Source organism: Cariama cristata, unplaced genomic scaffold (assembly GCF_000690535.1).
Source record: "Cariama cristata isolate BGI_N322 unplaced genomic scaffold, ASM69053v1 scaffold29963, whole genome shotgun sequence".
NCBI lineage: Eukaryota > Metazoa > Chordata > Aves > Cariamiformes > Cariamidae > Cariama > Cariama cristata.
Genome location: NW_009609562.1, coordinates 14,756 through 27,814, shown reverse-complemented (window position 1 = coordinate 27,814; position 13,059 = coordinate 14,756). Strand labels below are relative to the sequence as shown.

Here is a 13,059-nt window from a genome sequence, read left to right as displayed (position 1 = left end):
CCCCCCGACTCTTTAGAGGTTGCAGACATGAGGTAATTCCTCATTTGGTGAAGGAAAGAGACAGGAAGAGAAGTGGAGAGAATACACAAGACTGATGATGTCTGTGACCTTGGTGCTACAAAGAATCTTGCCTCTGGAGACAAGTCTGGGAGTAGACCACCAAAAAGTACGGCAACAAAGTACTATTTATTCCCTCAGTCTATTACAGTTATTTTTGAAAAGCAGGGAAAGTCAGACTCCAGAAAGTAAATGATCTTTTTACAATCTTTCTTGACACTTGTGACACCACAAACATAATCAAGATAAACTATGAAGTACGTTCAAGCAAACTGTCTGTTCAGTACTGTACTGCACTCATCCATGGGCAAATTGAGACATACCCATCAGAGCATATTTTTCTTGATATGATTATGTCCCTGGAGGGCTCTTCTGTTGATACAGCTCAGTAGCAGATTGTGCTCCTTCCCTCTCCTGACCAATGTAGAGTTTGGGGGTTTATTTTTAACTCTCATCTTGTTAAGTGCTTACTGAAGAGACCTAAGGCTCTCTCTGTTGGTGGCTGGCCTGCGACTAGCTTTTGGGTAGTATTTTTCAAAACCATTTTCCTCTCCCTGGCACTGGTAGAACTTCAGAGATGTAAAAGCAACAGAATTCACTCGGAAGAAACCTGTGCTAAGTGCTTTTCCCTTTAAGTTTCTTGGTCATTCTGCAATGTCCAGAAGCATCTTAGCCCTCTGGCCACCGCCTTTCCAGGGAATGTCATCATCGGGATGGTATTAATTGCTGAGATAATAGGGAGGCCCAAGAGAGCTGTGTGCTGTCACTTGTCATGAGCTCTTTGCTGTGTGTGTCCTAAGCTCTCAGATAAATTCATTGCTTCTGGGTAGGATGCTCTGTAATTTTTCAAGGTTTAAAGAGAAACTAGGCACCTGTGAGTTCAAGAAGATTCAAGCTGGGTGGATAATCTCCAGAGGTGTGAGGGGGGTGTGCATGCACCTGGCAGTTTGTGCCAGCTATCAGCCTCTGCTGTAGAATCAGGATCAGTGCTCCTGGTGCTCGTCATATCTCACCGACTTTCCTAAGAGGTGGTTTTTCAGAGAGCAGAGGCTGAAGCAGGGAGAAGCATATCCTTTTCACATCCTTAATTTCCTTCTCAGTTTGCTGTTTACTCCACGCTCTTCTGCTCTGCGTGGATTCATCCCTCCTGGGATGGATCTGGGAGCGAATTGTTCTCGTGGTCAGGCCCAGGTTGTTCTGGGACATACACGTCTCTGCACGTACTGAACCTGCATGAGGAGCACCAACCTCTTCAGATTTTTCTCTTTAAGGCACTTCAGTGGCGTTACTTGGGAACAAATAGAGGTCGGATGTCTTAAACTTCCCATGTTTGTGAAAGGGATAAATGTTTTTTTTAATACTAAATTCTGATGCCTTTGGTAGTTGTAGCTTGATTTCTGAAAAGAGGCTTCTTGCATCAGAACCTTTCCTCTAGTTTCAAGGCTTGCATCCCAGTGCTGGCTAACTCATCAAGGGTTGTTTGTTTGTTTTTTTTTTTGTCCCGCTGGATATCATATATTCACAAGATGTATGAGTTTTGGCCATGTGGCATAAAGCATACCTGTTTTATTTGATTAATAAGACCGATTCCATAAGAGGCTGTTGAGATGTCAAGGCTCTACTGTATGATGTTTGGTTATCTTAAAGGCTTTTACTCTGAACCTGGGACAAAGTTCCTGCAGGTAGGATTTGGTTATCTTCTGCCTCCTGTGCTGTCCAAATTGGAAGTGCAGGTTTTATTATTATAGCAGAGGAAAAAGTGTTGTGCTGATGCTGTGCTCTGTGACTTTCTTTTTTTCCTGCAAGATCATATGCTGCTGTTGTAAGAGGCAAAGAGGCATTTGTTGTGGTTCACCGGAGAACACTCAGTTCAAAAATAGTATTGCAGGAAAAGACAGAGGTTCACTTTCCGAAGCAGCGATGGATGCAGGCAGCCTTCCAAAACGCATATGAAAATGCCTCCAGCTCCTATTTCAGGATGGGAAAAACAAGCACAAATTGATTGGTGAAACCTAATCCATGGCTTTTGGTTGTTTGTTTTCCATATTCTAATAAGTGAAAGACAATACAAATTTGCTTTGATTTTTGACTGGAGCACTCAGGTTCCTTTACTTTGAATCCTGGTTGGGTTTTGGAAAAAATTGCAGAGCTTCGGGGGTTTGGAGGGTTACCTCTTGGTTCTCATGGTTTGAGAAAGTGAAGAACGGTGGAAACGAGACGACTTCTGCTTTTCTGTCTGTGAATCAGCATAAAATGGGAAGAGGAAGAAGACCTGGTTGCTGACAGTCCTTCCTGCGCTCCATGGCAGCTCTGGACGGTGCCAGCACGCCACGGCAGAGTCATTCCCGGCAAAGGGGATGACTGCGGCAGTTAACATGGCACTTGGCAGTTTTGGGGACTCTCTAATAGCCCAAATGTGTTGTTATCTCAAGAACTGAAGGTCAGATGTGAACTTGGCAGAATTTCTTTATCAAGTCCCATTTGAGGTGGTTACTTGTTTAATTCCAAAGGTCAATGGACATTTGCATTGCGTTTGGTGGTGGGGCAGCAAACTGTAGATGGAGGAGTCTTAGCACTGTAGTTTGTCACGTTTGAGTGGCCCTGCTTTGCCTCTTCATAATTCTTCATGTTCGGTGTCTGAAAATATTGGGCAAACAGGATCGTGAGGAAGAAAGCAGGTGGCCTACGTGCAGAAAAATGACCTGTTCATGAACATTAAATGATATTCATTTGCTTTATATGGCAAGTATTTATAAGCTAGTTTTAAATGGGAGAATGGGGTGTGATTAAAATCGGGAAGAATGGTTTATCCAGCCACTTGAGATGTTGCAGGTACATCCTGAGTGAATTGCAGCTGCCTCCGAGCAGTACTCAAAATCATTTTGGACGTGCTTCTATAGCTCGTCCTTACCGCAGTGAGTCACTGAATTGAGCTGACTTTGAGAGCAGGGAGGAGTGGATTCCCGACTGTGGGAAGGGGTGGGTAAAGTCGAAGTCGTGTTATATTTCAAGCTTAGTGTTTTGGTCTGATATTTGATCCAAGCCCTAGCAGCAGCCTCCAGTCACGTGGAGAGCCCAGGAAGGTTTTTTTTCCTAAGGTACTGGGTAACGCTTCAAACTGTGTTTGTGTTTTCATGACTTAGCTGAAAGGTGGGTCCGTAAAGATTTTGGTTTGACCTTGAATGCAAGGTTCCTTAAGCTACTCGAAAAATACTGTCTCCATGCTAGTTTAGTTACTTCTGCTACATGTTGGATTCAACCTTCTGAGCACCTCACTCGTAAGGATGCTTTCAGAGGTGGGAAACCAGATTTGTCCTGTACAAAACTCCCTGGATTTAGAGAAGTTCTTAACCTACAAGCTGCATTTTTTTAGAGTGATTGTAGCATGGAAAAGCTGTTCCATTTTAACAGTGGAGGGTTACTCTGTCCCGCTGACTGTGTAAGGGGGGGCTTGAAAGGAGCCACCGTGTTTTGAACGTAGTTCTTGTTTGAGAGCTGCTTTGGATCCTGGAGTTATGCCCGCGTAGCTGAGTTTTCCCAGGGCTCTGCGTGAATGCTAAGCTGTGTTGTAATGAATTCGAGTGGGCAGCAGCATAAGCCTGCTCTCATTTTCCCTGGAAGACGCTGCTGCATTGTCTTGTCTGTATCCTGAAAGCCTCAGTGTTGTTTGTCAAAGGCTTGATTCTGCAAGTGCCACGTATGCAAAGATGCCCGTGAATAGGAAGGACTTGCCGTGCTGGTTCTCAGCTCCTCACACAATGCCCAGAGCCAGGACAACTGGCAACAGGCTGAAGCAAAGCAGTTTTTGTTAAGCTCTTGGTATTCTGTGGGCATCCGCTCTCCCACACGTGAGATGTTTAAAATTGTGTAGTTATGTTCTGATAATGCCTAGAAATTGCTTTCTGCCAGGCGTATGCATGTGCTTAGATAGACCCATCTTTCTACGCCATAGATAGAGGGAATGGTCAAAGGCTGGTGGAAGCGAAGTGATTTACTTACGGCCATGTGTGTGCTGGTGGCAGGTTTGGAAACTGTCTGCATCTCCCACCTCTGACTAGTATTTTGGCCATGAACCACCTTGTTTGCGGAGTGTGTATATGTGCTCTTATCTCTTTTTCTTGTCCCTCACGCGTGCGAGGGAAGACAAGTGATGTAACTGTGTACAAAAATGGGGATATGGATGTTGGAGCTTAGTCTTGCACCTCTGCATTGGCACCTGATGTAGGTGTTTCTGCAGTGCAGTTAGCAGATCAAAAATCCATGCTGATAGTGTTAGACATGATGGTAGACTTGGGTTGTGGGTAATCGTGACTATCACCTGGTTAACCAAGGTGGGCAAGGGATGGTAGGCTTGGAAAAGGTCAACTTGCTCCCACTCGGTGGGTTTGGGAAGGAAGAGTTGCTGCTGAGGGACCTGAAGTACCACAGGGCTGAATCTCTTCCCTCTGATGTCTAAAAGGAAAGGGCCTTTTGACAAGGGGGGGGTTGTATAAATCTGCGTCAGCAGTTGGTGACTCTGTAAGGACTTGTGGGTCCCAGGCAGCCCTTCTTGGGCAAGCTGCCATGTGTGCGGGGATTCCTCGGGTGTTTATTTCCCAGGGTGTGCAGGGTGTGAGCAGATAGGAAGGAGTCCTGAGCCCCGACATACCTTATCTCGGCGATTTCTAGGAAATGATGCAAGATGCTTCCTTGTACAAACTTTTTTCTAAACACGTCCTGAATTTTGCTGATGAGTGGTTTCTGGACTCTTTACCTTTGGAGATCAGCTCCGTGGAGCTGTGGGAGCTGACCCTGTTTTGTGCTACGTCTCGTTTATTTTGGGGAGAACGTGCTTCTTGCTGACCTAAGCCTCTCGGAGTGTGCTGGTTTAGAGCCAAGTGCCTTAGAGGGAAAGGTCAGAAAGCTTTTGCTGAAGTGGTTTCAGCAAGATCAGTGCCAGACTGGTGTTTTGGACAGCACGCAGCAGTAGCCCAGCCAAGCTGGTCACCTCTTCCTCTTCCTGGCAATCTGAATTGCAATTCGGGAGCTGCCTGACGCATGCCTGAGCCACAGCAAATGTCTGCTCGCCTTAATGCTGCAAAACCACGACAGTTTGGCAGGTCATTCTTGGGCTCTACCTCCACTGTAAAGAGTCTTTTGCATAGGACTTATGATTTGTCCCTGCGTTGTGATTAAGCTGCTTTGGTAATAGATGCAACTACTGAAGCAAATGCAACCAAAGAAATTTTTATCTGAAAAGGTACAGCAGGACTGACAGTATATGTGCTGGGAGAATTATAATGGTTCCACTGGTATGTTTTATTTTCTCAGTACAGGGCAATGCAGAAAAGGAAACACCATCAGTTCTCTCGGGCAGCACGGAGACCTTATTCATGACAAACTTGATTCTACAATAAAGCTGTAAAGTTAAATAAATGCAGTGTGAGAGTTGGGGTGGTTTTGAGATGCTTAGAACCCTCTGGATAAATTTGATTTTGTGCCCTTGGATTGTGGCAGCTGCAGTCTCAGCTGAAGAACAAATATGCCAGTTCTGCCTTGCTTTATTTGTGAGCTAAGTGCCAGTCTGAAATGAGCCTGTCTGCCCTTTGATGAAAGCATGGGATTGTTTTGTCCTACTTTTAAGTGTCTAAAATGTGGGTCACTGAGATGCAGGATGTATTAGTGTGACAATTTTAGGCCTGAAGGGACAGTGTTGGCTATTGATGCCTGTTAGAGTGTGAAAGTCAGGACTTCTAGGTCAGCTATTACTGATTGATGAGCTTGATGCAAGCGTTGTTTAAAGCCTCTGCTTTAAACAGAGAAGAAGTTGGTTTCAGCTTATTCTTTTCTGGGGGTTAATAACAGAATTTAAGTCTTGGCTTTTGGGGAGGAAAAAAAGATGCCTACTTGTAAAAGAGTTGCGTGATTTCTTGGGGAGAGCTCAGGAATGGTACACGGTGTGATGTATCTCCTGGCTATGGTCAGGATCTGTGCCTATCCGAACACTTCTCTTGGTCCTGCTGTGCATGGCAGAGCCATGACTGCCACTTCATCATCTTCATCAGTCCCTGACACCTGGAGTGTGTCGAGGCCTCAAACATCTTGTGTCCCCCTGGACTGTGTATTGCAGGATCCAGTGGTCCAAGCAGCTGAAGAGAGGAGGTGGTCCTTATCCAGAGACTGTGGTCCCCCTGCCTTGGCATAGGAAGCTGGTCCTCTGAACACCTCCAGGCTGGAAGCGCTGTTACATGATGTTAGCATGTAATTTTATGAGAGGCTGATCTTTCCTGTGTCCGTTGGAGAGAACGGAGGGAGCAAAACTATGTGGATAACTTCTGTTATCTGCATGTTTTACACAAAAGCAGGAATTAGCTAGGACTCAACATAGGAAGAGTAAATTGAATTTTAATCTCCGCAGCACGGTGTGTTAGTGGTTGACCTCAGAGTGTTTGTCTTCATTCATTACATGTCCTTGCAGCTCTAATAGGTAGTGTAGTGTGCATCGCTGTGTTGCTGACAGGAGGGAAAATCGCTTTAAGAACATTTTATGAATGAAAGTGGAAACTATGATAGCTGTAAATTTTAACATCCTTACCAAGTGTGGTCCTAAGTTAGCTTGTGGCATTAACTGCTGTTTCGGTGGCAGGTACAAAACACAGCAAAAATTTCTGGTCTTATTTCAGGCTGCTGCACGAGCATTTCCAGAAGCTGGGTAAAATTACGTTGCTTGTTGTGGCAGGTCTCTGCTGAATGACGCTTGTCAGGGATCGTTAACATCCCGCTTGCGGGTGCCAAGTCTGGATGCCACTGTCAGAAAGGCCGTGGCGATGAAGCCCAGTATTTAGCAGCAGTTTCGGGGGCGGTTTGCCTGTCTGTTTATTGTCAGTGTATTCTTATGTTTGTGTCCTGCAGGTTGTATTGATCATGGACAGTGAAGAAATCCCGACTTTTTCGAGTCCAAAGGAGGAAACTGCGTATTGGAAAGAGCTTTCCTTGAAGTACAAACAAAGGTACTGTTGTAGATTTCCAGGCTGGATTTGGTTCTTAATGACCAGAACATTATTTAATCTATCTCTCCTCAAGGCTACACCAAGATGGGTATTAGATATTTTAGAAAGAATCTCTGCATTTCCAGCTTTAAGATTTCCATCCTTGTGGGAGCTGAGTGTTTCTTGCGCAGTGTTACCATGCCATGAACTCCAGGCTATGTTTTGAGCATGTTTGAGCAAGAGCAGAGGCCTTTTGCGATCATGTGCATCTTTGTATAATTAAAGTGCTGCCTTAAGAGGTATCTTTATGTTTTATCATAAGAAGGCGCCTTTGGGCTTGCCTTGTATCATTACTGTTCCCTTGAGCTTCTCGTAGTGGAATTACTGGAATGAGAAGTGGCTGATTTGGTGTCTGCTGCAATTTATTGAAGTGTATCATACCTTGTAGTCCAGCATGTACCCATGGTTCGCACCTTTTAGGGGGCACAGGGCTTTTTGGTTACCAAAAAGGACAAGAGAGGTTGCTGTCTTGAGTAACACTGTACTTCTTGCAGGGGTGGGGTGGGGTTTGTTTGTGAGGTTTTGTTTGTTTGTTTGTTTGTGGTTTTTTTGGAGTGGGGGGCATTGGAAGCTCCCAGTTTATTTTCTTCGGGAAAATTTCTTTGCATTCAATGTTACTCATGTGCAATTGAGGTGAAGCCAGTTAAACCTTTCTCAATCCCAAAGAGCCCAAGGTGCAAGTTGCTTTTTTGTTTGATTTGGGGTTTTTTTTGGGGGGGAGGTATTGGGCGTGTGGAGGGACCTGTCCATGTGGAGAGCCCTAAGCTGTTCTCGGGTGTCAGAAAATTCTGTCTTAGACACCAATAGATATGTTGTTTCCTAAAGCCCTGTTAGTTTTCTCTGCTGCTTCCTAAGAGCTGAGCTATTATGTATGGTAAAGATGCAAATTTAATAAGCAAAGTATGTGGAGTTGGCTACTTCTAGTATTTAATAACTTGCAGTGGTATAAGGTAGGTATGTGCTGGCTTCCTGCCCAAGTGCTCAGTAAACCAAAGATTCAAACCCTCATGCTTTTCAAGAACCTTAAATTTCAAGGTAGTGTAGAGATCCAGAAACTGTTCTTTTACAGTTTTTGACCAAAATCAGGTTAAATGTTTGCTTAATTCATTGTCTCTATCAAGTCCGCTGGCAGTGAAAGCTAATGGAGTACAAGGTGGTTTTCAGACTCCCACAAATCCTGTAAATAACCTTGATACAGGTTTGTATTCACACATGCATTTAATGTAGCTGTTTGTTTTGATGTAAGAGAATTAATTTCCTCTTATAGCTAAGCTTAATGTAATTTCTCTGTTTCCCCATTTTTATTTTTCCCCTCGGAGGTCTAATGATGACACTTAAGTACTTTAAAATTCCTGTTTTTTCAGCTTATTATTTTAGAAGAGCTGTGGATTTTGTCTTAACTTGGGAGATGCCGACTTTTGAACTGATTAAATCCTCTCGTTGCAGCTTCCAGGAAGCTCGTGAAGAACTGGCTGAATTTCAGGAGGGAAGCAGAGAATTAGAAGCTGAGTTGGAGGCACAGCTAGTGCAGGCTGAGCAGAGGAATAGAGATTTGCAAGCAGATAACCAAAGACTGAAGTATGAAGTGGAAACATTAAAGGTAGGTCTTTTCTGTAATAGCGTTGGTGCTTCTTACAGATATGTCTTGTATCTCATTTTAGATTGTCTGGTCTGTTCTTGGTTACTGAATATCCAAATGAAGTAAAGGACTTGTCTGTTTAAGATCCAGACTTAAGTATGGCACGTACTCCAAATAAGGCACACAAATTACCAGGGAAATTTCTGGTGGTATTTTTCTTGTTCACATGATGAAATTCTTGTCATGGAGTTTGTGCTTGTTTGAATTCTCTAGGCTTTGCCAAGTAGTAGCTGTATTACTCAGCTTTGTTACACAGGCAGCATCAGCATAGCAACAGGGTAGACAACACAAGTGTGTTTTGTCAGACCACTGTGCTGTCACCTTTCTTTGCAAACTAGTTTTTTTGCCCGGAACATCTTGGTTTTATGAGACCTTAGAGAAAGCTGAAGATGGGTGATTTGTGCACATCTTTCAGAGAGAATCTCCTAGGTCATTCTTAACAGCCATATCTGTGGAGACAAGAATTGCATAAGGTTCTACACGTGCAGGAGGTAACTTTTAATTGATGCGCCTATGTTAACAAATTCTTGCCTCTTTTGGAATCTTGGAAAAGCATCATTTTTGGTAGTCTTGGGTTATTTTAGTGAAAGCAAAGGTTGGAAACTTACCCAGTGGAAGTAAAGTTTATGGGATTACTTGTTCGCATATCCAGTCCCAGCTATATCTGTAAGGTCAGTACGTGTTTTATAAGGTCAGTAGTTCCACAAGCCCATATCTGTACCCTCAGAGCTGGTGAGAGTGTGTTTGGGAGTGAATTCTTCCAGTCTTTCGAAGATGAGCTTGTGGACCTGGAGGTTTTGTAACAGATTTCAGTGGCTCTCATTTTTACTAATGGAGATGTTGGACAATTTATGGTAACACTGTGGCTATTGTCAGGGGAGAGGCACTGAAGGGGAGGCTGTGCAGTTAGATTTTTCTCTGGCTTCCTAGATGTTTGAGGCTTCAGAGCAGCTGTCAGTGCAGGCTGTTGGGAACAGATGCAGGGATGCATCTCTGAGGAGCCAGCTGTGTTTTGGCGAGATGTCTACGCACAATGCAGCGTTTGTGATTTTGTACTGTGTCCAGCTCTGATGCTCAGAGCGTGTTCCTTCTACCTCTCTAATTTTTGCTCTGTATTACCAGCAATCTCAAGTCAGTGGACTACAGCGAGTATGTTATTTTCTTTGTCCCACTTTACTGCTGATGACTTGGAGAGCATATGCGACTGATGTTTATCTTGCTACTTCTTTCTTTCAGGAGAAACTGGAGCACCAGTATGCGCAGAGTTACAAGCAAGTGTCATTGTTAGAGGATGACCTGAGCCAGACACGGGCCATTAAAGATCAGCTGCATAAGTACGTGAGGGAGCTGGAGCAGGCCAACGATGACTTGGAACGTGCAAAGAGGTGAAGGCTGCAAACCTCTTCTTTCCTTAAAGTTTTCCCTAGATCTTTTCTTTGCTACTCAGACTGATAATTTTATTATTCCTTAAAAGGGAAAATAACACACATTCAAAAAAAACCAAAACAAACCCAAACAAACCCCAAGACACTTGATTCTTTGAATGGTGCAATTTATCCTTGGAGTTCACCTCCGTTGGCTGTTAGTGTTATGCTACAGCAAGAAAGATGGGGGACCAAAGTGCTTTTTTTTTCCTGTGACAAACAAGCAGTGCAAGCAGGCTCATAGCAAGCCAGGCCAGTGCACTGCTTTTGGTACTACCAGCTAGGTGGCTCTTATACTATATTTGTGATCCTTGTAGCTCAAAGCCCTTTGAAGTAAGAAGCTAATGCTTTACATAGTCCCTTTTAAATAAAACAGGCCAAAGGAGTCTGCTCTTCCCTTGTGTAACAGCTTAATGACTTGTAGGGAACAAATGGGCCCTTTATAAATGCATAAAATAAACAGGTTGCTGTTGGAAACACCCAGTTTTGGAGTAGGTCATGCTTCCGTTTTGCTGAATGGGAATTTTGCCGTTGAATCAGTGGGACCAGGAATGAGCCTCTGGCTATCTGGCAAAAAGATCTGAGAGCTGAGGCTCTGTTTCCATGAGGCTCTTAACCTCATGACTAACTTTTGACACTAACTTTTGAATGAATTGGGTCTTAGGTAATATCCCAGCGCCCTGCTTTCTGCATTTGCTCGGCTGTTGCCTGTCCAGAGCTCTGGAGAGTACAGCACCACTGGAGCTAATGCATTGATTGAATGTATGGCTTTGGAGCATGGCTTGGGAAAAATGGAGATGGGTGCACTGAACTGGCTCTTTCCCAGTTCTTTGGTCCATCTCTGAGAGCCAGATGCTATCATATTCCTTTCATCTTATTCCCCTGCTTCTTTGGAGTTTATTAGTCCTTTCTAAGAAGCATTTCTGTAGCTTTCAAATGACTAACTTGAATGTAGGCCCTGCTAACATTTTTCTACTATTATGTTTTTGAATACGCTTTTATGTTGGCTGAGCTGAAGAACCTAATATTCTGGATTTTGTTTCTAGGGCAACAATAGTTTCATTGGAAGACTTTGAACAAAGGCTGAACCAAGCTATTGAGAGAAATGCGTTTTTAGAAAGTGAACTGGATGACAAGGAATCGTTGCTAGTTTCTGTACAGAGATTAAAGGATGAAGCGAGAGGTATGGCTTGCTTGATTAGTTCTGTGTCTTGGTATGTTGTTGGCTTACTAAGAGAGACATGTAGCAACCAAAGCTCATGTTTATAGAAAGCTTCACATAATGAGACTTGAACTGGATGCGTAATGTAAGCATTAGGTATTACTAACAGTATGTTCTCTATTCTTTGTATGTCCAGTGTAGCTAAGAGGGAAAATTTCCTCGTGGAGGGCACAATTAATACCAGATTCATTCAGGATTTTTCACACGGGTAAATACAAAAATACTGTGTCCCGCAGATGTAATAGAACTGAGGAAATGTGCTCCAAAAGTTCCCACTCACTGTGGTTTTATGCTTTGTATAGGAAGGGAAAGCATATGAAATAACAGGGAAATACATGATAAATGTGAATAACTTTCTTTAAAAATCGTGTCTCCTGTGTTCCTTCTAAACCTCTTGGAAATTGCCTGGTTTGTTTAAGATACTCCGGTAAAGACTATGGTTAGACCTGTGGGATCGGATGTTTGGGATAGTGTTCTGGGATATGATCAGGAACTGGGAATTCGCCAATGGATTTCACATTGAGGATGCTGGGGAAGCGTTTTTTTAATGGTTAGTGGAAACTGATTTCTCTAATAGTGGGGATGATCTGCTCGTAAGCCTACGCCTGCCATTCACGTAGTTTAGAGATGAGTGGTTTTCAGCTTTGTTTCCCAAGTGAAGCTTTCTAAAATAATTCTTCAGTTAAGGCCTAGACCTGAGTGTAAGGTAACGCACTTGACAACAGGCTGGGATTTTTTGTTGTTGTTCTCCTTTGTGAACCTTTTTGAACCAAGTTTGTGCCCTGCAAATTGTAAGCCTCTATTGGAAGCACAGGGTTTTTGTAATGAATACGAAAAGGGAAATGAAGTATTTTCTGAGGAAATATATGTATTGTAATTTGGGATTAGGGCAATAATACTGGAAAAACCAGCAAAACCTAGGGGACTGTATTCTAGAACGCTGGAATAATTGGCAAAAAAGACATCTTGTTTCTTGGATGAGTCATTTGGAAATTTTTAGCATTTGTTAGGGTAGCAAAGCTGTATGTTACTCCCCCTGACAGCAAGCAGGAACACTAGCCACTAAAAGAACTGATACAGTGTCAGAATCAAATGTAACGTTTCTGATTGAGCAGCCACAAATCCTCTTCTGGAGCCCAAATAGATTTTCATTTCAGCTGTGCTGTTTTACTTAAAATCAGTTCTAAATATTTATGATAACTTAAAAGCCATACTGTACAACTAATTTTGCTCTTGCATGTTGTACCAGATTGAGTCAAGGAATAAGAGGTCTGTGGAAGATTAAGTTGCTCTCCCCAAAAAGGAACAATGCCCTTGTAATGTATCGTTTATTTCTATCTAGTCCCTTCTAAGGATTTTATAGATTCATTGCTGACATGTGCTGGATGCTCTTTGTAGCAAATATGTGTGGAAATGGGAGGGGACATGGAAAGGGTAAGCAGCAATCTGGAGAGGAGGTGGGAACAGAACATGGATTTCTTCATCTCCTCTGTCATTTGGACTACCCAGCCTTTCCATTCTGCTCTTTTACTTCTCAAGGCATCAAGAACCACAACACTTTGACTGTCTTTGGCTAGTGTGGAGTCCTATGGATCATTAACTGGAAGAATAATGCGGGGCATTGGAAACACAAGAATAGGTCATGCTTCCCTTTTTCCAACCTCTGTTTGAGCAGGACCTGAATGTAGT

The 13,059-nt window shown here is 43.3% G+C and overlaps 1 protein-coding gene across 2 annotated transcripts in view; it reads left to right on the top strand.

The window, feature by feature from the left end:
- Positions 1-6,946: 6,946 nt before the first annotated feature.
- NDEL1 (nudE neurodevelopment protein 1-like 1) overlaps positions 6,947-13,059 on the top strand; it is an 18,690-nt gene continuing 12,577 nt past the window's right edge. For both annotated transcript variants that reach the window (XM_009697573.1, XM_009697574.1), the window contains exons 1-4: positions 6,947-7,046; positions 8,532-8,685; positions 9,961-10,109; positions 11,195-11,331. In XM_009697573.1, the coding sequence (XP_009695875.1) occupies positions 6,961-7,046; positions 8,532-8,685; positions 9,961-10,109; positions 11,195-11,331 (526 nt within the window). In that variant the 5' untranslated portion in view covers positions 6,947-6,960. The remainder of the gene's footprint in view (positions 7,047-8,531; positions 8,686-9,960; positions 10,110-11,194; positions 11,332-13,059) is intronic.